Genomic DNA, 26,784 nt, shown 5'->3' with positions numbered 1-26,784 from the left:
TTGTGCTTTTATTAAAAAGCAAATGAGAAAAAAAGTTCTTTCAATAGTTAGTGCTTTTATTCTACAGAGCACCAGTTCATTTCTCAGTTTAATGACTGCATACCAATTATATGAAGGAAGAAAGATAAGCCAAAGCTTCTCTTATAATAATCAAATAACTACAGAAGTTTATATATAGGAAAACTAACAGGAAATCAGAATGTTCAGTAAGATCAATAAAAGTCACAACAGCTGCAGATCTGGTAGAATACTGATACATCAGAGCAAAGCAGGGTCCCCATGCAAAACAGAGAGACCTTTGGGTGAGGTGAACAAATGACTGATAGCCACTGAGCTAGTAACAGGCATTCAGAAAGGGTCAAGAGAAAACATCTCGTATTATTTTGGGATTAAAATTGGTAGTAATAATCACAATATTCAGGAATTAACCTTGAATCTCATTAGCCAGGGATAAAAAAAGAATGGTAGCTGTGCAAACTGCTTCTGTCCTCTTCTTGTACCTGGTATCTTGTATACATAGGAAGAAAGCAAAGGAGTTATAATTTAGTTATGAATTCTGGTGATAAGGTGACTTCTGTACCCCTCAAAGACAAGCTAAAACATTACACACTGCATTTCAAAGCAGGAGAAGTTGTCAGTGTTCATACCACTTGTACTGCTGACTTAAGTGTGTTCTTGAGATCTTCAGTTACCTGGTGCCTTCTCACAGCAAAGGAGATTGAGAGATCCTCCCTTCTGCAGGAATATGATATACTCCTGGTCTAAAAGCTCCATTTTCTTCACTAGAATCAAAGCTCTGTCCATCTTGGGGATACTGTTATATAGTGTCTCACAGCCCACTGGCCTATATTCCAGTGATCTAAATCCATTCAGACCATGGTCATTGCCTGGATTCACTTTTCAAGCAGAAATGCTTTGCACTTACATTTCAAACCAAAGCTAAAATGTCTCAAGTATTAGACTTACTCCTTTGGGAAAGAGCAGTCTATGTAGACCCTTTAAAAAGGGGAAGGCTTTTCTTAAAGAAGGAGTTCTTTAAACAAAGACAGTGCCAACATCAGGTTGGGTGACTAAACTATCTTATCTTAAAGTTTTGAGTGAGGCTTAAGTGCCAACTTCAAAATGGTTAGTAAGTGTTTGCAGCTTTTGGCCTGTGGACCAAGCTTGATATAACAATTAGGGTTGCATTAACAATTCCACCAGTAGATTTAAAGAAAAGTAAAAGGACATTAAAGTTTACTTAAAAATTTATACACTAGCAAACTGCCAGAATAACCTTTGAAATTTAGTGTTGACATGTCTTTCCACAGAAATTTTATGCTATGCTTGACCAATAACTAAATATTATATTGATGCTGTTGGTGATACTGTGATAACTGTGGGATTGGCTTTAATTCAAGATTTGTATTTAACAGCTGATAAATATTTTAACTTCTTAAAGCCTGCTTTTATCTTCTGTTTTTAATTGCAGTGGAACAGCAACTTCACCAAACTGAAATTCTTTACAGTGCTTATGGTGTTCTTCCTTCCTGTAATTGTGTATAAATATGCTTGATCTTCATAGCTGAACAGAAATCTTTTAACTATTTTTTTCTAGCAAACATTTTGTTTCTCTTTCAGTATTGAAGCTTCTTGAAGATTCTCTGTGAGATTCTCCAAGGTCTATCTGAGTTTCATGCATCTGTTCTGTTCAGTGATCTTGTCTATATTGTTGACTTTCCCATTTTATTTTGCAGGAGTATAACTGGAAAAAGTACCAGTCAAATAGAGTGAGTTTATCTGAACTACAGATGCTGGCCAGCATGAAGAGACAACAAAATGAAGAATTAAGGGACACTGGGATCTCCCATGGGCTGAGCACCTCACAGATCAATTGCTGCAATGCCACCCTAAATATAAGCAGTGATGATGATACAGCAGCCTGGAAATCTTGTTTCCCACCAGTAAGTCTAAACCCACAGTGTTTTCTAAGGGGTCTTGAATATTATTCTTTTTTAGTAGAGTTGAAATTTAAGGTATCATTACCAAAGACTATTAGAACTTATCAAGTAAAATATTGAACCAAGACACACACTCTTCCAGCATGTTCTCTAGTACTGCCATGAATAAAGAGCAAATCTATTATGTATATTCCTTCCTAGAATCCTGAATAATCATGTAGGCTGTACAGTTCATCATAATAATGGCTGACAACCTGCAGGTGTGTGATATAGTATTTAAAAATAGTTCCAGAATGAATGAAACCCAGATACACCAGTCAGCAGTTGCATTACAGTGTGAGTAATGGAAAATAATTGCTTCTTACAACGATAAAGTCTCATTACTGAAAAGCTAAATGTTTAAAGAACTGAAGCAGGAGAAAGCAGCAAAAAGCTGCAGTAGTTCTGAGCACTTAGCATGTGATCATTATGTATTTTACACCTCGGATCATTATTTGTCCTGGTACAAAGTGGTACAGAATCATACACCTGCACTATGTGACTGCTGCTGTGAGATGCAGAGTATTTGTTGCAGTCCACCAAAAAGTATTGAATGTATGAAACCACAGAACATTTCAAGAACTATATAAAGGTTCTAGCAGGAGCTGCTGTAAAACTAGATAACCTCATGCTCCATTTATATATCAGCAATATAGCTGTTTTTTATTACAGTTGAAGCAATAATAAACAATGAATGTTGCTTAAGTAAAGCACAGAGCACAACTCTGAGGCAAATGCAATGTTAGAAGAATCTCAGTATAAACTATTGCAGAGTAAATGCTCTGAAATGTTAGGTGCAAGTTACCTTCAGTGTTCTACAGGGTCCAAATAGAGGCCTGTAGCAGCAACTTTCCATAGTGAATGATCAACACAGTGCTGGAACTTTGGAATACCCTGTTATATGAAGGTTTCAAATGAGAATAAAGGTGTTGATAAGTGGGTAATTGTACAAATAATAACTTGATTTACAAAGTAATATTTTGCCGGACATCAGAGAAACTTTATTTGGTGTTAACCATTTGATATACGTCTCCATAACGCAATTTGTTAATTTAATATTTCCGATGTGTTTTCTCCATACTCATTAAATAGGCTCAAACATGGTACAAATCTGCAAGACCAGACAAATGGAACTCAATTAAATATAGGGAATAGCAGTCTCATTATTTTTTTAGTACTTTAATTATAAGGAAATTGATAAGAATATTTGGACACGTCAGGTTTGGTTAATACAAATTACATTACTAAAACAAAATGAACTTTTAAAGTAAAATGTACTGCTGCAGTATTCAGTGAAGCACAATGTGATTGCAAAGATTCTTCTTTGATCTTACTGCCTTGATCAACTGCTGTAGCTTCAATCTAAAATAGTGTTTAGATATAATAGGTTAGTAATATAAATTGCAATTTAATATATTTGTAGCTTTTCATAACAGCTCTTTATGACCATCTTTCTCTACATAATTTAAGCATAAAAGGCAAGATTTTGTCTTTGAGAGAGTTCTTCACATTTCATTCAGCTGACTGAAGAGTTTGGTGTGCCTTACACATTCAGTCTTGTCAGGTTTCTCCTCTGCATTTTGCAAGATGGACATTGAGGGTTTAAGATTAAATGGCAAGAACCTAATTTCCAAGGAGGGATAACTTAGGAAAGAAACCTATACTTTCTCAAATAAAGACTAACCCTTTAGTCTCTCTCAAAAACAAAGAAATTCAGCTTTCCAGGTTTCCATACCCATTTACCTCAGCCTTTATGGAGAGCAACACTGTACCAGTACAGTGTTAGTCAGTCCCCAGAATCTCCAGTTTCACTTCATATTTTCCTTGCTGAGATATCAGCCAGAGCACCAGCTACTCACAGATATGATAGAAGTTTTTTGAGTATGGACTTGTGTGTTTAACGTGACTTGATGTAATTCTGTTCCAACATTTGGAAAAATGCAGAGTATCTATGTGAGGGTGATAATTCACTTCATACACCTTTGGTATCTAGGAAGGCTGTTAACAATATTTGTTAATGGAGGTGATTATTTAATCACTCCACATTCTTTTAACACAAAAGCTTTTAAAAGTGTAGTTGGGGGAATTGTTGGTATGCTGATGTTAAATGTCAGTGTATTTTGATAACCTTACAGTATTTCAGAAGACGTGAGAGTAACAAGGCTGTGCCAGTATTCAAATGGTTAGCTGAAATGAAAAGGTCTTTAGTCATGCATTCTGTAAGACCTAAAATCGTGGAATTATAGAATGTTTTGGTTTGGAAGGGACTTTTAAAGGTCATCTAATCCTACCGCTGGGCAAGGATACTTTCCACTAGTCCCAGTTGCTCAGGTCTCCATCCAACCTGGCCTTGAACATTTGTAGGGGTGAGCAGTCACAGCTTCTCTGGGCAATCTGTTCCAATGCCTCACCACCTGCATTGTAAAAACAATTTTTCCTAACATCTGATTTAAATCTACCCTCTTTTAGTTTAAAACTGTTGCCCTTTGTCCTACCACAACAGGCCCTGCTAAAAACTGTGTCCCCATCTTTCTTGTAAAGCCTCCTTTAGGTACTGGCTGGCTGCAATAAGACCTTCCCAGAGTCTTCTGGTTTTTTTCATGCTGAAAACCCCTACTCTATCAGCCTGTCTCTATAGGAAAGGTCTACCAGTCCTCTGATTATTTTTGCAGCCCTGCTCTGGATTCACTCCAGCAGATCCATGTCTTTCCTGTGCTGAGGACCCCAGAGCTGGGCACAGTACCCTAGGTGGGGTCTGACAGGAGCAGAGTAGAGGGGCAGAATTTCCTCCCTGAGCCTGCTGCAATGCTTCCTTTGGGTGCCACCCAGGATACAGCTGGCATTCTGGTCTGACAGGTCATGTCTAGCTCTTCATCCCCCAACACTCCTAAGTCCTTCTCCACAGGGCTGCTCTCAATCCCAGTGCTAGTAAACTCATAATTTCTTCAGCTTCCAGTTTTTATATTTCTTATATGAATATTTATTCCTTATATATATTTATCATGTAAAAATATATGTGTAAAATAAAAGCAGATTTGTTTTTATGTCCCTGATCTTTAGTACCACCATCATTTAAGAAAATTTTCAAATGCTCAATGCTTCCAAAATCAGATGTACAAACTGCAGATAGAGATATAAAGATTTATATAGATATAGATCTGTAGCCATCTTCCAGTTGCATAGGTAAATTATTTTAGCAGTGCAGTATATAGAAAAGAAATAGAAATAATCCTCATATTGGAATTTGAGAAATTAAGGACAGCTTGAAATTCTTGTAATCATTAAATTTTCATGCTTACATGTGTTTCCAGGTTGTATCTTTCTGATTCTTTAAATCAGTAGTATGAATTGCTTTCTCTAATGTTTTTCAAAGATAAATAAGGAGTATTTTCTTACAAATTTTTCTTCATTTTCTACATTTGTGTCCTTTAGGTGGAATCTATGGCAACAGCACCACCAGAAGGCAGCTTTTTGTGTATCTTTAATTTTGAGATACCTTTGATGTTTTGCAAGGCAGGGCAGGGTATAATCATGTTAGATAGTGAATTTATGTATCAAAGTAATATTCTATGTATAAACCACATTCTGAGTGAGTTTAATTTTGTTCATGATTTTTAGCCTGATTTCCAGAGTCATTGAAAAGTGTCATGTTACTGACTTTAATGTATCTGAGAAAGCCTTGTGAATGTAAAGGCACATAGATCAATCATATTACTGAGCTGCAGTTAGAACAGATGTCCTTAAACAACTACAAAACAGATATACTAAAATTGTGGATTCATATTCTGCAATAGTTTACCAAGAACTGAATATATGCTGTCAGGAGAAAATGTTGAAATGTAAGTGGTTTAGCTGCTGCTGTAAACTGACAGCCAAAAAGAAATAAAATCACTTTGAATATTATACATTACCCAGCATAACCTCAGTTATAAATATGAAAAAATTCTACTTTAAAATGGGTTTACTTTGAAGGAGAATTCTAAACCCTTGTAAAATGTGTGTGGGGCACAGTTTCAATTCAATAATATGTGTATGTAGAGGTAAATATTTTAAAATATTTTATTTGACCATGTCTTACCTGAATGTTGTCTTAAATCTTAAGACCTATGAAAATCCATGCTCGATTTGCAACAGTGTGAAAGACATAGTTCTGTATCTTGCAGAATGTAATGTGAAGTTTAAACCCACACATATATACATTATCCAAGAAAATTTGCAAAGCTTACAAAACATTTTTGTTTAAATGCCTTGCTTTATTCTAGAGATCCTGTAAGACTTTCTTGCCCTGTCAGAGATTTGGCTCATTCAGCTTCTTGGATAGTTGTTTCCACACTTCAGACATCAATTCAAATACAACACAAACATTCAGGAGAAAGATCATTTATACAAGAATTCAGGATATGCATGAATTATCCTACTATGCAGGATAGTCCTTGTTTCTCAGTCAAATGCAAAAGAGAAAGAAGATTCTCCTAATTGCTCACCAATACATCCTGGAAGCTTGTAGTGATATAATAGTGATATAATGTTGCATTAACAGAATCCAAATTATGCCCCCCAGTAAGACCTGTCTTTCAAGGAAGGAGTACTCACAGAGAATAAAGATTATTTGTTCCACAAGAAACTTCCTAAATATAAATTCAGTCACATAAGTCTTGATCTGAAAAATATTTGAAAGAGTACTTCTAGGTTCATACCTAACTCGTGGAAGGTCTTCTGGCCTCCTTTGTGAGTTTTCAGAAAAGAAAGCCACTTAACACAAAAATAGTCTGGCAGAACTGAAGTCTGACAGACAAGAGGAGTGTTATTTAAACCCAGAATTATGCCAACTGTGAGCTCAGTTTGACAACCCCTGGAGGGATCTGTTCATATCAAGTCAAATTGCAAAACTGAGGCAGAGTATTCTTTACTATGAAATGAGACTAAAAATTATTTAGACAGATATTCTGGTTCATAGACTGACTAATTCACTCTCTGTCTTGTCTTCATCTTCCACTAGCTATCATCTGGGAATTGCACTATCCACCACCAGGCAGTGAGTCATATTTGGTAGTAATTAGGATGTCATTCATCCTGAACATATATTTTACAACATCCTTTTCCAGTTTCTGAAACCATGAGGACATACTCATTTTTAATTTAAAAAATTTATTTCATATAACTTTTTATTATTTTAGCATTTAATCTACTAAATTGTACAAGTATTGTTAATGTATGCTTACATTTTCACTTCTTTTACATTTCCTTCAATTTTGTTTAGAACTGCTTTTGAGGTGTGTGAGGAAGAATCTGTTCTGGTAGAACAACATATTCTGGGGGAAAATGTATTTGTGGATTTTAGAATTCTTGAATTTTTGCAGTTTATGAATATTGATCTTTCTTGCAAATAACTCTTTTTAATGCCAGAAACCAAATGTAGTTTGAAACTTTTTGGGGCATATACTTACAATGGGTAGGTAAGATTTGACTGAAAAGATTATCATATTTTGTATGAATATTCATGCAGTCCACTGTTAGCTATTCACAAACAGCTTAATCCAGGCTTCAAAGCTGCAGTGCCATGGAGAATCATATGTGCTCCAGTAACTTTCATTTGGGACTGCTAAAATTGCTGTTATTGCTGCTTCTAACCTGGTCTGCCAGCCCTCTTACCTCTCCCTTGGTGTTTTCTATTCTTAAAAATGGTTTCTTCTGCACAGATCCTACCAAGAGTTCCTTCCTCATGCTTCATACATATGTTCAATCCAGACTCTTCTGCCAGACAGACTTTTCCACCCTCCATCTCTGAAGTTTCCTGACTGTCCCAACACTCTCACAGGCAGCAGAGAAATAACTGTGATCGACTCCTTAATTCATATGTATTTCCACCAGACAAGAATCATCTTTAAAGTTGTACTTTTGTACAGTTAGGACCAGAATATCAATTTTTAATTTCACAGATAAGAAATAAGACTGAAAAAATTCTAATATCTGAAGCTGCAAATGTATGTGCTCATACCAGATCTCTGACATGCTTCTAAACAATCTATTATTTTTGTTTTCCACAGCCCGTCAGTCAGGAGCATCACTATGAGAAAGAAATGAGCCCACTTTCTCATTCCAACCCACGGTAAGATTCCATTTATAGCCCAGGCAGTAAGGATTCAGTTAGACTGTTCTGAATATTAAATGTGACACTCTTTGATTTAATCTTCAATCTCTTTTCAATTGCAACCTCCTCTCAGAGGGCTTTACTGCTCGTTTTAGTCATTGTCTACAGTATGTCTGAGCTGTCTGGGAACACAGAACTGAATTCTGCATGTTTTGGATGTACCACTGTGTATTTAAAATATCTGACACAGGCCTTGCTTCTACATCTGCTTTGATGTGTGATTCAGCAAATCATCCTCATCTCACATACATACATACACTCTCATCTATTTCTTTCTCCCTCTCTGCTTTGAAGGCTTAGAGCTAGAATTCTGTATGTGACTGTAGGTGTCAGGGAATCAATTTGTTCCAAAAGATTTTAATGCTGCTTATTAAGAAAGGGGTTTTTTTTCAGTAGATAGCCCAGTTAGGAGAGGGGGTTACAACACTCTGGGATAGAGCAAAGGGATCCTGTCTACAGAATATTTGTCTGTCAGGATTTTAGCTTGTTTGGAATGTGATTTTAGTGTGAGATGGCAAGAGGAGAAGGTGGCTAAGGAAAATTAATCACATTGAGACTGTTGAGAAAATCAAGATTAATTGTCCAGTTTCAGACCTTCTTTGTACCTATGAAACCCTAACTTCACTATGTCAGTTTTTTAACTGCCTCAACAAGAGGCATACTAATTTTTAAAAGCAGTCCTATTTCACTTTCACTTGGTGTCATTAATGTGGATTTTGCTTGTCCAAGTTTTAACTGGATGATGTATGTGTGTTGGGGGGCAGGGATAGGAGGAGAGGACACTTGAGTTACAACTTTATATTTTGCTAATAGTATGAAATGTTGTGTAAAAACTCACTCTCAGTCAGTTGTGCAGGATGTGTTTCTCTTCACATAGATGTTTTCAGCCATTTGCTATCCATATTTTTATGGATTCAAAATCTTCTGATTAGATTTTATGAAGTGAACAATCTGAAACTTCCTCTGCAAGTTCACACAGATGCATCAGTTATTTCAAGACACAGCCATATATTTCCAATGTGTTACCAGCAATAAAGAATAATCTTGGATTCCTGTTCCCTTTCACGTGAAAATGAAGATACTTAGGTTTATCCAGAAGACCTCTCTGCCTTGGGTGATGGTTGTCTAAGGAACCATCTCCTTATTAGTTGTTGAATGAGGTGGAGTGGACTGAGATATTTGACTGCAGTCCAGAGTACAACAGGAGGTACCTTGAGACAAAACTTTGGACTCTTTATTCCAAAATTGATTTTATAGTTCTGATGACATTATAATTGCTTATATTTTATTGCAAGCTACATTGTTTGTCTTCTTTTTGCCCATACATTGGTTAAGTCAGGTTTTATTAAGTTATTTTTATGCATGTGCTAAAGCAATTTGGTACTTGGTACATTTTATATACTGAAATAACAAATAAACACCATTATCTGTAAAAAGAAAGTGTTTCATCATATCAAGGTAATATGATCAACAATGAAAACTTGTTTTTCCATATAATAAAATTTAAAATGAAATAGTATAATTTATGACTTAGTTCTTATGCTATTATAATCCAGTACACACAGTAGACTTAAATTTCCCTAGAAATCATTTTCGAGAAATGCAGGTGGTATTCATAAAATCACTGACTTGCAAGTGCCTCGTAAATTCAGTAACCCTTGTGAACTGCCAGAAAAGCATTATTGGGCTGTAAATACAGGAGATGACAAAATTATGAGGTCAGTTTGCATCATGATATAAAAACTGGAGATGATGTGACTTGAATACCATTATTCATATAGTTACCTTTCATTTATAATGGAAAACTGTAATGTTTTTCACAGAGGATATGTACCTAAATAAGGGGAAAATAAAATTAATGGTAATTCTATAACTTAGTTCCTAAACTGTTTTTAAAGGCAATTTTAACAATAACAAATTCTGTATAAGCAACTAGAAAATGTCTAAAACTTTGTAAACCTACTATAGTTTTGTAGGGAACATATGGAATATTTGAAATACAGCCCCTTTAGGTGTGTGGGTGTAAATGCAATAGTATAAAGAGAATTACATGGTGCATTTACTGAATGAACAAATAGTTTGTTGTCAAGAGGGGTAAAGAACAGGTCTTGAGTAATTTTTAAAAGTGTAGTAGTGATATTTTCTGGGAAATGTAGAGACCAACATGGAAGCTATTGTCCAGTAAATGTAGGTTCTGGCAATAATAAGATAAAAGGATAAGCCAAGAAAGAAAGCCTGTGAAGGTAGTAATGGAAATTCAGTCAATAAAAAAACCCAGCTCGACTCACTGTCCATTGGTTCTGCTGGGTAAGGGTCCTAAGTCTGCCAAGAATATTGCTCTGCCATACAAATGAGCCCCCCTGGTGCTGCTCTGCAAGGCAGAGAACCAGCTAATGGAAGGAGACAGGTGAGTGCAGAGGCTGCAGAGCCAGAGCTGGGGTGATGTGTTCCAGCTGGGTGTTCCACCCTGGCTGTGCAATTCCCACGGATGTGCCACCGGCAGGACTCGGGAATTGCTTTCTTCTCTGCAGATAGGGAGCTGTCACTATGTGTGCTGCTTCTTCCTCCAGTGCAAGGACTGCATTTTGCTATATAACCAGCACCCACTTTGTAAGATTTTTGTCCTCCAAACTCTTTGTGTGTCATAGAAGGTTTGGAAGTTTCACTACAGGAAATCCTGGAAGATAGTAAGTGTTCTAGAATTTCAGCCATGCTGAACTGGGATATGCAGAGCTGCTCTCTGAAAAAGGTCTCTTGAACCTAATTTATTAATAGGCTTTTATAAACTTCTAGAGATGCTCTCCAGAAAATTTATTTCTAATAAAAGATTATTTTTTCTGCCTTAGAGAAAGTTTTCAATTTATTAGAAAATCCCTCTCTTTATAAACATTGCCTCACTAGACCTGGTCTTGGCGTCCTACTCAACTCTTCCCAAACTACCAAAAAAAAGTGTTCCTCTTGTTCAAACAGTTGTGCCCAGAATAACTGCACTAAAGTAGGGCACAAATATTTCAACATTTAATTGAGTATCCTTTCACAAGAAGTGTATTTTACTTAAATAATTTAATGCTAAATGTGCATGGCCAAATTTTCAATTAGGCTTTACCCAGATGGTTTTTTTTGTGTTTCTTCTATCTAAAGTCAGCTGGTAAGGCCCACAACCTCTGACAGATGATTAAGAGCCACTGACTTCCCTTCATGTGGGCTTGGTATGAGCTGACTGAAGCAGGTTGTCTTGTCATTGTAACCTACATTTGTTAAGTTAGACTCATTGGGATGTCATCATTATTCTTTCCTCTACAATCAAAAAACCCCAAAAAACTAAACAATACAATCGACCCAAAGACAAGTAAATGACATTTTCATCCTTTTTATGGTAAGTGTTAGATTAGATTTGAGATTTGTTACCACAAATGTTTCACTGATATGGAGAGTGGTGTGTCTGAGGAGGACAATAACTAAAAAAAAAAAGTTATTGGTTTTACCTTAAGGAGAAAAACCAGAACCTTCAGGTAATGAATCATGAAATGCAGAAATGTACCTTCAACTAAAAGTATCTTTTAATTATATTCAAACTTGATGACTGGTAAAATTTAGGTATGTTAGTTATAAATATAAACTAGATGTAAACATAATGAACACCTCTTTCTGTGCATTCTGAAAACCACTCTATTGTTTTTAGCGAATAAATTATTTCTTTTTCTTTGAAATTTTCTTCTAGAGAAGTCTTTTTTTGGAACCTGTCCTTACCATATATATTGCCATTATAACAGCACCTGAAATTTCCATAATTTGCATATTATCAGTGATTCCAGCATAAAAACACATCAGCTGTAAACTTCCAAATATTAAAAGTATCTTCAGCTCTTAGGCTACCATTCAAGTACTCTCATCCATCCCAGATGAAAACTAAACGTTCCAATAGCTGGTACATGTGTTGTTATGGCATTGAGAGATTCTGTAAAATTAAACTCACCTATGAAATGGTGCAGTAAAAGAGGGATTGTAGCTATAACATTTATTTGTACTACACCAGAACCTCTCCCTCCTGCAGGGTGTGAAATTCAAGCACAAGAAGCCTTTGTATTTCCATGCAAAAGTTTGAATAGCAGAATAACTTAGTTAACAATCACATTTAAAGACTGAGTTTTTCAAACAAATAAGCATATTTATTTCTGTGATTCATTATAATACCATACAACACCATTACTTCTGCAAAACAGACAATATTACATTATGAAGTAGTATAAAATTACACAACAGTTGTCAAAATAAGCGAACAAGAAGAATGTATCACAAAATGTACTTTGATTTTTATTTTACTTGTTCAGTTACTTACCCACAAAATAATTTGCAGTAATTTGCAGTAGATCTCCCAGTCGTTAATCTGAATTAGCAAAGTTCTGCTGCATTTGTCAGGCAATAATGTGCATGAAAAAGAACACGACAAAAGGAGCAAATGGCACAGGAATCATCTAATTGAACAGATTACATTTTTTAATCATGATGCTAAAAAACTCAGCTGCAGAAGGGTTATGGAGAACCAAGTGGCTAACATGTTTCAGCTTGTTAAAATAATCCAAAAATTACTTTCTCTTGTATGAGACTCTAAGAACATGGAAACGTGGTGGCATATGCACTAAGGATTTAAATATAAAACATGGCAAATACTTTCAAACATGCTTTACATCCATGCCAATGTAAGGCAGTCTGTGTTTTGTTTTGTTTTGTTTTGTTTTGTTTTGTTTTGTTTTGTTTTGTTTTGTTTTGTTTTGCTTCAGGACTTACTGAGAATAATAATTTTATTGGTCGCACACATTTTCTGGGTGTTCCTGGGCCTTTCAAGCAGCCATACTTATATGTAAAGATGGAGAATGGGCAGTAAAAGATTTTACCTGGCAGAAAGGACAAGATCCCTGTTCCCAGACTTTCACAATTTCTCTTTCTGTACTCAGCTGAACTGTTGCTATGGCCCTTTACCCATGTGGCTTTTTCCAGGGCATCTCCAGTGTTTCTGGATGACAGGTTGCTTTGGTCCAGCCACAAGCCACACCTAGGGTTTTGTCTTCTGAAAACTCTGAGAGCCTTGGGAACTGCACAGAACAGTCAGATGCTGTTGGTGTTGGTTATGGTAAAAGGAATTACTTTGATTGCAACAAGACTTTTCAGTCACTAGATGCAGGTGCTTTCTGAATTGGTAGAACAGTAAAATATAATTTCTTTTTAAAAAATTATTTAATTGTTTAAAATATGCAGAAAAATAAGTGCATGCTACCTACCAGATACTTCATTAAATGTGCAAATCCATTTAATTCACTGATCAACGAGTATCTAATGTAGTTACTAGAATTTACTTGCTTAGGTTAGATTAACACAAAGGAGTTTTGACACACCTTTGCAAATTCATTACTTCCAATTTATACAGCTGATCTTCTGATAAATTAATCACAACTAGCAAGGAAGAAAGAGCTACTACTTATATCAGGTATTAAAACACTGGTTTTGTCTACCAGTGCCATTTATACAGCTAGTGAATATCAAGACTATAGTTAGCAAGCTAACATGGTGATGATCTAAGGGGTCAGTCTTTAAGTAAAATTAAATGTTTTTTCCATTCAGAAGGTATGATAGCAATTTCATGTATTTAACTGCAAAACATCAACCAAATAGCAAAATATATTAATTACTAAGTTGTCAAACTTTCAAATTCAGGTTATTCATATTTTTAGAGGTAGATGACAGTGTATGGTTTAATAGTCTGCACAAAGCTATCATTTCAGCTTTGATAATGAAAGAAAAACTGGAAAGGATTTACAGGTCAGACTTTCAGCAAATACCAGTCATAATGATTATATAGTGTACATACTTGTAGTAGCACCTAACCTTATCTAAATATCTTGTTTATTAAGTAGAATTCACATCTCCTTTGTTATCCTTGAATCCAATCCAGCACCCCTAAGACAGTTCATTTATAGATTTAAGACTTTAAGAGCAGATTCAAGTGTTCTCTGCACAGTTGCACTTGTAGTTTTTATGATCTCATGAACAATTAAATTATTTTGCTTTTAAGAAGGTCCCTGCCTCCATTAGAAGTCAAGTGTTTGGCAAAATGGACTTGCTGAAGTGGTTTGGAGGAAGGGAAAAGGCATTTTCTAAATATGCTTGTGATTTTCTCAATCTTAGTGCTAGGAAAAAAAGAAAGTTCCAGTAAGGCATACAGTAAATGAAGATATTATGTATTAGGGATGGAATGAATCTGTCACTTTGACGGATTGTGAGGCAAAGAACAGATTAACAGATTACTCATAGTCAGAATGCAGCTCACTGTGAAAAATGTGCAGGAAATGATAAGTGTTGCTTTGTGCTGATTTAATGATATCTTGAAACTACAGTAACACTCCAGGAAAATAACACCATTTTAGCTCATGGCTTGCTTTTTTTTTTTTTTTTTTTTAAATCATCAAGGTATTGCCAGATTTCCCTTAAATACTTTTCAAAATAGAACTTTCAATTCATGGACAGTCATAGGAAAATATATATTTATGTTATTTTTCAAGATTTTTGTTAAAATATGCATTCAAAAATCCTTGACTTTTATGTATAAGAATACTCTGTATTCTTTTGGTTGTAAATCTTCTATTAACAGTTTTCATTTAAAAAATGCTAGTTTTCCTACCTGGAACTAAGTAGCACTGAACAGTTATTGATGTATGAATTAATAATGAATTTGTCTTAGTTTATGCAATTTTTATGGAAAAAAAAAAAACAAATTTTCAAGAACTTGAATTGTTTCAAGCATTTTAGATACAAAAATGGACAACTTAAAGCTCCAGTGATTTCATAATTATTACAGTCATATGCAGTGGCAGGACCTGAAATTAGTTTCAACATATTTTCAAATATGTACAAATTTCTACATACATCAATCAAATCTCATTAACAGTAGCCTACAAATATTCTTGCTTCAGTACTGAAGCTATTATTGAAAAATTCCTTTCTATGAAGGTACTTCTATTAAAAAAATAAACCCAAATCTCCCATTATGCATACAGGATTAACATTGACAAAGCAGAAACAAAATAGGTGTGTGTAGGTAATTTGGCTTAAGCCAGTGAAGTTACACATGTTCCTGCAGCTGAAAAGCTATGGAAATAATGACAAATTCACATATTTCAATCTAGAGGAGCCTAACAGCAACTCATGCTTAAAAAAAAAGTTGGATCAGGGAATATATGAGGGATCTTACAAAGCCAGGTGGCTTTTCATTAATTTATGTGAGAACTGAGATAGTCTCTACTAAACTTTTTTAAATAGAGATAATTAAAACTAAAAACTGGAGAAAATTAAGTCTCTGTCATAGCAGAACTGGACCATGGTTTAGATGGGAGCTGGCATTCTGCATTCAGTGCATTATGGTAAGATATCACTTCTGCACCTTTAGCATTTGCAGCAGGATTTGCTTCACATGCTATTAAATATTGCTAAAACAGCAGAAGTATGCACTGAGATTTAAGTTGATAGCTACACAAGATATCAGGAATTGGTCCTTTTTTTGTTAAAATATTTTTACAATTGATTCTTATATTGTCATTTTCTGGCCCTCCACAGTTAGTGAAATAATCCAGTGTAAAAACACAGTTCAGCAAATGTGCTCCTACTTCACCCAGGCACAAGTCCATTCTCCTCTCAAGTTCATAAAAATTCACTAAGTAGGTGCAGTTAAATACAATCTTTTGTGTTTTTAGTGATTGTGCCCTTCAGGTGCTGAATAGACTCAATCTGATCTGTTCATAATGATACAAAACTAATGCTGGTTTTTCATTCCCTGATTTGATATAATGGAGCCCTTGCCTTGCACTTTTTGCAGTATTACACTACAAGGCTGAACAAATATTCCTTTTAATTTTGATATAGATTGTTGGACAAAACTACACTAAAACTTTGAAGCATTTCAATTTTCTTAATAAAGTGGATTAAATGATCCCATTGATTTAAGTAATACAAATTAAATGTGATCCAAAAGGAATGCAATAAAGTATGCTGTCTCAAGACATTGCAATATTAAAAATCTTTATACTAAGTGATTTGACATTTTCTCAGTCTCCCAGTCTGCAAAAGTATTGGTGAAAAAAAAAGTATCAAAGGTGTTCATTAAGATTTCAGTGAAAAACATCTGATTCTGTGGATTTCTGTTGATGGTAATAATTTTAATACATTGTCATTGATAAGTGCTACTTAATAAAGCATCACTAATTTTCTCAACAGACTTTGCTGATGGAGGCCTTTTTTCTGCAAAATTTAACATACTGTCATAAAAGTGAAAATTATGTTCATAAGTCCAAAAGATTCTTTTGCTTTCCATCACAGTTCAGCTGTCGTGACATTTCAGTATATGACCACTATTATCTGAAAGCATTTCTAAAGAATTTTTAAGTAATATTTTTTAAGAAAAATGTAACAAGCTTATATAACATTGGGATTTTATTTTGGTATGGAGAATGAAGAATTTTGGTGCAAGCACTAAAGGTACAGGATACTGTTGAGTATGTCTGGAACCTATTCCTGAACCTTCATACAATGCAGCTCACATTGTCAAAAGACAATATTTGACATTTAACACTGTTATCAGAAAGCTCTAGATGGTTTATTGCACATTGATTATATTGATTACAGCTGGAGGCATTGATAGCATAAATAGAGTGTTTTTAATTAGTCAGAATGTGTGATTAGCTTTTCTGTTTTAATGAGATTATCTTCTTTAATAAAAAAATACATATTCTCTATTAACTCAGAATAAAACCACAATAAACAGGCACACAGACCACAGTCTGCTTCTCAGACTATTGCCAGTTGTCTCCATGCTTTTGTCAAGATCTAACACATTTTTTCAGGATACTTTTTTAAAATTCACTGAAACCCTCTGTTCCACACATACACACCCATGCTTTAGTTGCTTCCTAAAGGCAACTGCAGATTTTACTGTGGAAAGTTTGGTGTGACTGCTCTGCTGCAGCATCTGTCAGAATTCCTGCTCTAAACACTCCTCAGAAGTTTATCCATCAACTGCCAGCACTTAATCTTGTGTGTCTTTTAACCAGGAAGATTTCAGCATTCATGACCTTTTTTTTTTTAATTTCTCTTCAAGATTTTAGGAGGTTAATTTAGACGTTGCTAAGTTACAGATGTAGTAAAACAGTTTTTAATATATAGTGTAAAATGTTTTATCCTTGAAAGTAATACTAAGTCAACAATGAAATCCTAATGCTGTAATATTTTGATTATATGTCTTGGTGGGAGAGGGTTGAATAGCAAAAGTATTTGTTTCTCTTGGACATTGGGAGAAAAAACATGAATGGAATCAAGATTGTCTTAAAAGCAAATAATAAACTTTCCAACATATCTCTGTTTCTTCTGTCAATGATAAAAACTTCTTTGCCTCCATCTAGAATCATCAAAGTCATTAGATCTTACTCTTGCACCTGCTAAAAAAAGTAGTTATTTATCTACTGAGTCAGGTACATCAAAATAAATATGAATATGAGACAACACCTTTATATAATATTTTACTCCAATAAATGAAGGACAAAAACAAAGATAAAATCACCCAGCTACTCAAAAATCATAACATCTCTGATTTCTCAGTCTTAATATTTCATGCAGATCTTCCAGATATGAGACTTCAAACTAAAATTCATCAATTTCCTGAGTAATAAAACCTATCAATATAGCACAAATTCTGGTTTAACAACATTCCCTCGTTCCCTCATTGTTTTGTAATTAATTTTCTTTTCCATAGGAGGTAATTCCTTATTATGTTTCTTTCCTTCTTACTAACATCCTCTCTGCTTTACAGGTATTTTCTTTAGGAATGGCTGTGTGGATTGGTTGTGCCAACTCCCACTGGCCTTAGCTGAACAGCAGAAGAGAAGGATTGGCTGTGAAGTTGATCATATATGTGAAAGTAATAGGATGCTGTTAGAAAATTTTAAAGAATGTTTTTTACATTTTGACATGATGGAAAATTCAATATCTCTTCCTTTAAATCTGCCATAGTACTTGCTGGATTTCTACACCAACAGTTCTGTTTCCTGAGGCGGAAAATTAGCTTTTTCCATTTTGACTGCAAACAGATAGGTGGTTGTCCCCAAATTCAACCCAGATTATGCACACATGCCAAAAGGAGATGATGTAGAATCAATAACAAGTCCAGAAGTAGCAGAAAAACTGAAAAGATAAAAAGCAGTCAGCATATTTTAGCAATTATACCAGATGACTGAGCCTTGCCAAATTCCTCTGACAGAAGTTACTTGTACAGGAGATCATGAAGGCTTTTCAGAAAATAGAAGTGTGTTACCTATTTCTCTCCTGTTGGACAGTCAAGTTGCAACAATTGCAGTGTGGAATGTAAAGCAATCTGCCAAGCTTTGGGAAAATTTATCCTTTTTAGACAAAGCCATGGATGTTGAAGTTACCTCCACAGCTCTGGCTAATCACCCAGCCTGTAGCACAAGTTCACATGCATAATGCTTTTATGCCAGCTGTTGGAACAGCCAGACATAAGTTGAACCAATCCCAAATCAAGTTTAATTTACTCTTTAGTGCTGCACTGCTCCCATCATCATAAAGCAAATATATGGGAATTTATCCCCTTCCATACCTTTTGCCTTGCAGTGAAATAGGTTGGTCAAAATTGTTGGATCTGCTTCTATCAAAATGAGGTGATTCATTGAGATCCCTCAAATTCTGTGTTGAAGTGTTAACTTGCAGTTTTTCAGTCTAGTTAATGATGATATGGAAGCTTTAATGTGTTACAGCTCTTTACTGCTGGAGAGGAGAGATGGGAATTTAAGGAAACATCAACTATGCACAGTGTGAGGAGATTAATTTCATATGTGAAAAGAATTACAAGATGTGATCACCTGAACAAAGAATGTCTTTGTGACATGGATGTGTCCTTCCAGGGCTATCTTTCTCTGATAGATGGTACAATATGAGTGACTTCGTCACTGCACTGCAGTTTGCAATAAAAACTCTGACAACAATAACAATAAAAACATTCATTCTGTTTTCCTTTCTCTGTAACAACCAAAGACAGTGTTTCATAAAGTGGGGTATGTGAAAGGAACATTGACCTTTGCATGAATGTATGACAGCATGAAAATAATTTTTAGAAATTATGACACTATTGTCCAGGAGAGACATAATTTGTCCACAAATAGAAGAAAATGCTCTCTCCTCTGTCATGAAGATCCCAGCAAAATCTTTTCTTTACAGAAGTAAAATAGATACAGGACACCTGTGTTAAGAGTCCTCTATATTGTCTTGCCAGTAGGTAGAATCATGTTATGTTCAATAACAAATTTTTATCTATTACATACAAGATTTTATAACAATAGGAAATGGATATAAATAATTATTTATGATGTATCTGCCTAAGAATGTTTTTACCCCCAAATGTTACACCATATTCTGTGTCACCCTATTGCAGGCAAGCACTGCCAAGTCAGTGGTAACCAAACCAAACACATCTTGTGATTGTCTTTGATCTTTTTTCGTTAGAGGGGGCAGGGATTTTTAATTAAATTTACTCCCACGGGTTGTTCATTCCAAGCCTTTATGGTTTCTCTAGGCTTTCAAAGGATAACTCTGTGTGTTAGAGATCACACCTCCTGTACATCCTGTGCTGAGAGAGCCACACCAGCTGAAATCTGAAAAGTAAACCTAACTTAAAACACAGATTTTAATGTGAACAGAACAGGTGAAAATGCTAAAGAAGGAAGAAAGCCTTAATATTTAATAATTATATTAATTGCAAAGTTTATTTTTATAATAATAAAATCTAGCTTGATTTTATTCAGAACACTTGACAACCAATTTCTTTGTATTTTGGGTTTTTTTAAATAATCAAAATAATTATAAAAAATTAGGAACATAAATTGGTTTTTTATAAATGATATTTTGATTTGTATTTTTCAGGGACTGGTTAAATATGTTCAGTCCCCCTATCATTCCTGGAAGCCAACTAATAGAAGAGAACACTAGATCTTCAACAAAACACAGAACTCCAGGTAGGAATTTATGAAAATAATGAAAACAACACAGGTAGAAAGACACTTGTAAATGTTCTTTCTGTAGTGCTGGTATTGCCTTCTCAGAGCTTTCTATCCTACTACATTTTGGTTTCAAATTCCCTTGTTTATTAATCCCTGCTCAAGGTAGCAGAGTTTTCTATGGAGTACTATTTGCCTTTTCTAGAAGAATAACAAGCAATTGCTGTTTCCTGATGTTCTGGCTCTATACAGATTAGCTCATAAAAAATGCATCTTATTTGTTAAAAATATGGAATTTATGCTAATGGAGATGGCAAACTTATGTAAAAAAGAACACTAAAGCCAAACATTCTTATTCAGAGGCATGATTATACTTGCACAAGAGATACTCCTCTTATGAAGAAAAATTGCAGATTTGGCTTTAAATGAAATCTTAGTATGATTTCCTGAGGACTGTTGTCACCAGAGTTACAGGCTTTTGCTTATTAATGGTGTTTGTTTAGAGAATGGTAAAGGCCTTAAATGAAACTGGAAAGTCAACAACAGAATAAAGAAAATACTTTGTTTTCCTCAAATGCTCTTTTTCATATCAGTTATCTTAGTAAACAGGGTAGAAGAACCATCATCACCATAGAGTATCATAAAATGGTTTGGGCTGAAGGGACCTTGGAGTCAGTTCCAGCCTTCCTGCCATGGACAAGGACACCTTCCCCTCAAGGAGGCTGCCAAGGCCACGTCCAACCTGGCCTTGGACACTTCCAGGATAGACATTTACATTTTTCTTCAGGTCTTAGGAATTCACTGGGAGCTCCCATAAATCTGTCCCTATATTCTGGCTGTCCAAGGGGTAAAGACATCTCAGTGATTTACTGTCTAAAATAAATTATGCCACTCAAATTGGGAACATTTTCATAGACATAGACTTGTAATTGTTTGTGACAGCAAAATACAATTTTTCTGTCAGGAAGGGACCTTGCTTTGAAGAATCAAGTAATATGTTGTGTTAAGGGTCCTAAATAAGCCAAACAGAATTGGACAGTCATCCTTGAGCTATAAACACATTGGACAAAAATTCATGAAAGGTCCCAGAGAACATTTTGGATTAATATTATGAAATCCAAGGCTTGTTGCAGTAAACCTATAATTTTTGTAATTTTTTAATTGTGTTATTATTTTGAAAAATACTTTAACAAACCATATATTTAGGAATTTGTATTTCTCCTGTTATCCACACTAAAATTTCAAAACTCTTTTGTGAATTGTTCCTAAACTCATTTTCCTTTAAGCTGAAATATTTTACATCATATTCCTGTGATTGCACATTTGGACAAGAGAAATTGTCAATAAACCATAGCTTTTTATTATGGCTTTTTATTTTTGTACCTTCACTCAGTCAAATCCTGATTTGTGTATATGTAGGATGTTTGAAATTCTGGTAACTTCATACAGAAACTTTTCTATCTCCAGATACTCTAAAAAAACCCACTTTAATGAAGAGATCGTTTCTCCAAGAAATAAGAGAGAACAACAAATCCATTCCATGACCTTCCCTCCTCAAACAGGAGAGTTTGGACTTTTTCTGAACCACTGGACACTCCTCTCTATGCAAGTAGCAGAGAAGCTGCAGTGCTGTGTCAGATGAGATCATCCCCATCAAACATTAGAGTCTGGGTACCTTGGTTTAAAAAAAATCCTGATGGACCATGGTAACTTGATGGTTTGGAGTATCATTTTTGAAAGAGGTGCTAAATAAATTGTGTCCTGTGATATATCTCAAGAACTTTGGGGAAGATTTTTTTGCTTGTTCATTTCACTTGAAGTCAGTTATTTGTGTGGCAAATGAGCTGGTTCATTATTGACAGTTATATATCAGATCTGAGCAACAAACTGAGTGCTCAGATCCATTCCAGAAAATTCTGCTGCCCTGCTTAGCCTCACCTTTTTTGATTTTTTTAGTATTACATTAGAAAATTACTTAATTCCCATGTTGAGAAGTCAACATGATTATTTATCCCAAAATTATTTACTCTGTCTGTGCAGTTTTCCAGTGTTCCAAGTATCACAGTATAACAAAAGCATGTAATCAGCACTGAAAATCTGCAGTGAGTCATAATGCATTCCAGATAGTAATTTTATCTAAAAGTATCTATAAAGAAAAATAGTGTAGCATTAGTAAATTAATAAAGATTTGTCAATTCTTGCATTTTAAAAAGAATCTTTAAGTTGAGGCTTAACTTTGGAGAAAAAGGTGATTCCTCTTTAAAAAATCATTTTACTATGCAGTTTGTTTCTTAACATTTGCACCAACCATTAGCTAAATGGTAAGATGCAATAAGAAGTAGTCTTCTGTTCAAAAGGCTTCCCAATACAATAAAAGGAAAATTTAGACTCATAAATATGATAAATTTCCATTGATTTTTCCATTATTGGATACTGATGCTTCTGAGGTAGAGACAGTTTTGTTTATCTTGACATAACAAGAAAATCTCCACATTAAGTGACAGTGACAGAGCTGTAAATGCTCTGGAGCTTACTTTATGGTATTTTGGACTTAAGACCAAGAGATGAGGTTATAAAAACTCTAGGAACCACACAGTCTTCTTTTCTGGGCCACAGCTGCTGACAGTGTTCATATGGTAACCCTGCAGTACATAATTACAGGACAGATTTAAGCACTGTAGTTCAATATTCAAGGATGATCTTGGAGAAAATATCAGCAGTGTTCTTCCCACCACATCACCTGCTGAGAGCTGATCTAGAGCACCTGACTTCCATCATCATCAGAATATGATCCATGTATCTTAAAGTGAGATTTGCTACAAGATGTTTTCTAATATTAAAACCTAGAATATGATAAAAATGTATTTCTGTGAAAAGGGAAACAATTTATTTTCAATTCTCCAGACTATGGTGACTATGTAAACACTGCTGACACAATCCAAATAACAACACAGTTATGTGGACATTCATTTCTGAGCTCAGAAAAAGCTGCCACATGTCTGCCCTGTTCTTCATTATCTGAGTTTAGACATCTTCATCAGGTCTTCTTCCAGAAAAACAATAGTGAATAGTGATCCCCTGATTTCAGTAGGACATTTAATGTAAGAGGTTTTTATAAAAAGCTGTAGACCATATGACTTAAATTTAGCTTATATGAAAGACACCCAGGTTCAGAAAAGAAATTGTAATATATAAAGCATCTGTAAGAAAAGCCTGTAGGGTTTATCAGTGTATTTTAGACTAAAGATTCATTTCTGTTATCTAAAAACTTTCTTGCATTTTATATAACTTTAGACAAGATAGATTTAAAATTCTTATTGTCTGGAAGACTCTTTTTTCCTCTCTGATATTGAAAGATCTTTTGCACAGATTTACCCGTCCTGATATTTATGTGGCATACTGGATACTAGACATTCAAATTCTTTCATTCTTACAGGCTTTAAGAATGCACTGACTGTTCAATCTAAAAAATTATTAAGAAGGTTATTGAGGAAAATACCATTTAAGAATCATTTGATCCACTATTAGTAAAGGTACTTTTGGTGAACTGCTCCATTGGACTTTGAAAATTCCAGTTGTTAAGCAAACTCCAGCTGACCTCATTTCACCTCAGTTAAGTACAAGTCTTCAGAAATATAATAAAATGTGAATTGCTGTTATCTTGAAGGCAACAATTCAGAAGTCAGGAGATTATACATTTGAAAGAAAAAAAATCTCACATCTGACAGAAAGATATTTCCATGCTATTGTTTGAGGGAATAAGAGTGATTTATTCTTACTTTCTCCACTTCACACAGATGAAGATCACCTCAATGCTGAAGAAAATTAGGAAGTTTTGACTCTTTTATATGATCCATGTCTGAACTGTTACTTTGACCCGAATTCTGGGAAATACTACAAATTGGCATAGTCAGAACATCTCAGGATATTATTTTGAATTCATAGTTTCTTCTAACTTGTTGCAAAATCTGACTGAGCCATATAATTTATTATATAACTTAAAAAATTAAACAGTAGTTTTGCAACCAAATTAATATATTTGGCAAAACTGTCTTATTTTTATAGCTTTGCATTAAATTGTAATTTAGTGGAAGATCACACAGCATAAAAGTTCATTGTGTCTAAGGAACTTTTCCTAGTTATTTGCTAGTCTAATTTATTTCCAATATTCACAGCTTCAATATGAAAACAAATGAAGCTGAATCAAGAAGGTTGGTGGTGTTTATGTGTAAATCACAGTTTTAATGAAATTTTTTAAAAACCATTACTTGTTTACTGTGTATTTTTAATTGGTGTGAGGTGCTGAGGGTATCAGCACAGGGCTGAAGAGTGGGGAGGGATTGTTCCAACACTCCAAAACTGGAGTCTTGTTTCAGGAAAAGCAAGGAGGTGTGTGTGTGATTCATGTGCCAAGCTGTGCTTAGAGGACAGGTCCAACATGTTTGTACAAGTTTCTCCACTACACCTTGCAATAAAATATACAATTCATTTAACACATCTGTATTGAGCTTCAGTGCAGTTTTCAGTGAGGGTCCCAAGTTCAAGATTGGAGTTTTAAATTGTCTGCATCACTGTGCATCTTGCTTTTACGGTATGTAAAGTAACTCTACTGATCACAGAGAAAGAGTACAGATAAAAAGCAGAGCATATGTAGCATCTGAAAATGAAATAACTATATAAAATTAATCAAATACCATTCATGTTTTATTTATTCATGGATTTATTACTGTGCACGGATACTGTGTACTGTACTTTGATCTCAAATCCACCTAACCTGACCCTGATATTTCTGGCTGCTGCTGAGCTCTGAGCTGTGCCTGACATTCCCAGCCCCAGAGCAAGTGCAGTGCTGCTTGCCAAGAGCATCCCCCAACCAACAGGGCACTTGATAAAGGTAAATAAATCATTAAAACATCAGCTGCCAGGTGTAGGAGAAAAGGTGTTACTTGGGAGTTGCCCATGACCCAAGAAGTCCAAGGAGTTTTGTTTTAATGGAGTTGAGTCAGGTGAACAGCTTTGGACTCCACCAGTTCAGTACATAACACTTTCCTGGAGACAGCTGAAGGGAATGTGAAAGTCACATGGCAAAAGTGATCTGTAGGCATTTCTGGTGATTCTAAGTTTCTACTTGATTATATCCAGTGCTCTCTCACTGTAATTATTTTCAAGCTGACTATTCAGTGAATTTTTAAGAATAATGTATTTGAATGTCATAAAGTAAGCTTAGTAAGCTCACTGCAAGTGATTTAAAATTATATGCCTGTAAATTATATGTAATTGTAGATCCCAGTTAATGAATATCCTAGAATCAATTGAAAATGCAGTTGTTAATAGTGGCTTGGCATAAGATCAGATTGTGTATTTGGCTCTGTGGCAGGTACAAACATATCACCACAAATTGATTCAAGGAAGAGTAGCACTGAAATTCACAGGAAGACAGATACTGCACTGAGATAATTTACTTACCCTGCCTTAGCCAGAAAGATTTGTACCTGGTCTTGCTAATGCCATAATCAGTTTAAAAGTTCAATGAAATCATAATTTTGACTTTCAAAAATCAGATGCTGGCTTGTACATGCTTGTGCATATCTGGCCATTTTAATATCATTTAGTTATCAGGACCACACTCCCTCTGTGTATGGCAAGAGTATTTAAAATCTGTTATTAATTTTCTTTCATAGCCACATGTCTCACAGGAGAGGCTGGGTATTCCAGGGTGCCACTGTGAGTCCAGACTGGGTCCCTGATGCATCTGAGAAAAAAAGAACCCAACTAAACCCTGGCACACTGGTGTCAGAGGGATTGTCTGCCATGCCTGTCTGGGTGGATGTGCTTGTCCTGGCTCCACAGCAGGCAGTCACTAACCTGTCACATACAAAAGTGCATCAGCAGGCATCCAAAGCAAGGTAAGACTTGGAGACTGCACACTCCTACCCTTTAATGAGCTAAGGAGTCAGCTGAGGAGTGGCAGTAGGTTCAGGGTGAATCAGTTGTTCCCAGTTCATAGTCAAGTACAAATAGGATCTGCTTTCTTGTCATTAGCACAGTAGTATTTTATAGGTAAGCAGTTGTAACCTGCTTTTCAAAATCAGCAGTTTGAGATCCTTGCCCTTTGTGTTCTAGTTAGCAGTTTTATGTCTTCAGCATCCATGGGGATTGATTGCCATGGTGCTGTGAACAACACCTCTGGCTTGAGCAGCACGAGGGGCTCACAAGGGCTCTGAGTTTTGCTCACAATGTTTTTCTTAATCATCATCCTGTGAACCTCAAACTAAAGCACTGCTGACACGCAGCAGGTGTTTTGTTGAGCCAATTTGTCAAAGCCAGCAGTTATGGCAAGTGATGAGGAACACAGAGATTTGCTCTTAGCAGTCATGTGCAATGTTTGAGCCCATGAGAATCACACCATTTTCACTAGAGCACACACTCCAACAGGTAAAAATACTTGTGTCTGGGCATAAAGTTTTGGGTTAATGAAACTGCAGGGATTTATTTCTACAAACCTGGCATCAGTTATGATTTTTGGGAACAGAAATTTTGAAATGGTAAATTTTAGTAAGGCTTCATTAATGTTCCTTGGACCTGCATTAAAAATAGAGGAACT

The 26,784-nt window shown here is 35.2% G+C and overlaps 1 protein-coding gene across 1 annotated transcript in view; it reads left to right on the top strand.

The window, feature by feature from the left end:
- CFAP20DC (CFAP20 domain containing) overlaps positions 1-26,784 on the top strand; it is a gene marked incomplete at its 3' end in the record, with an annotated part of 77,045 nt that overhangs the window by 36,641 nt on the left and 13,620 nt on the right. Inside the window, exons 15-17 of the mRNA XM_079317198.1 lie at positions 1,737-1,943; positions 8,027-8,088; positions 20,107-20,198. Of these exons, the coding sequence (XP_079173324.1) occupies positions 1,737-1,943; positions 8,027-8,088; positions 20,107-20,198 (361 nt within the window). The remainder of the gene's footprint in view (positions 1-1,736; positions 1,944-8,026; positions 8,089-20,106; positions 20,199-26,784) is intronic.

Source organism: Erithacus rubecula (genome assembly GCF_903797595.1).
Source record: "Erithacus rubecula genome assembly, chromosome: 13".
NCBI lineage: Eukaryota > Metazoa > Chordata > Aves > Passeriformes > Muscicapidae > Erithacus > Erithacus rubecula.
Note: the sequence above shows the minus strand (reverse complement) of the source record. Positions and strands in the feature narration are given on the sequence as shown.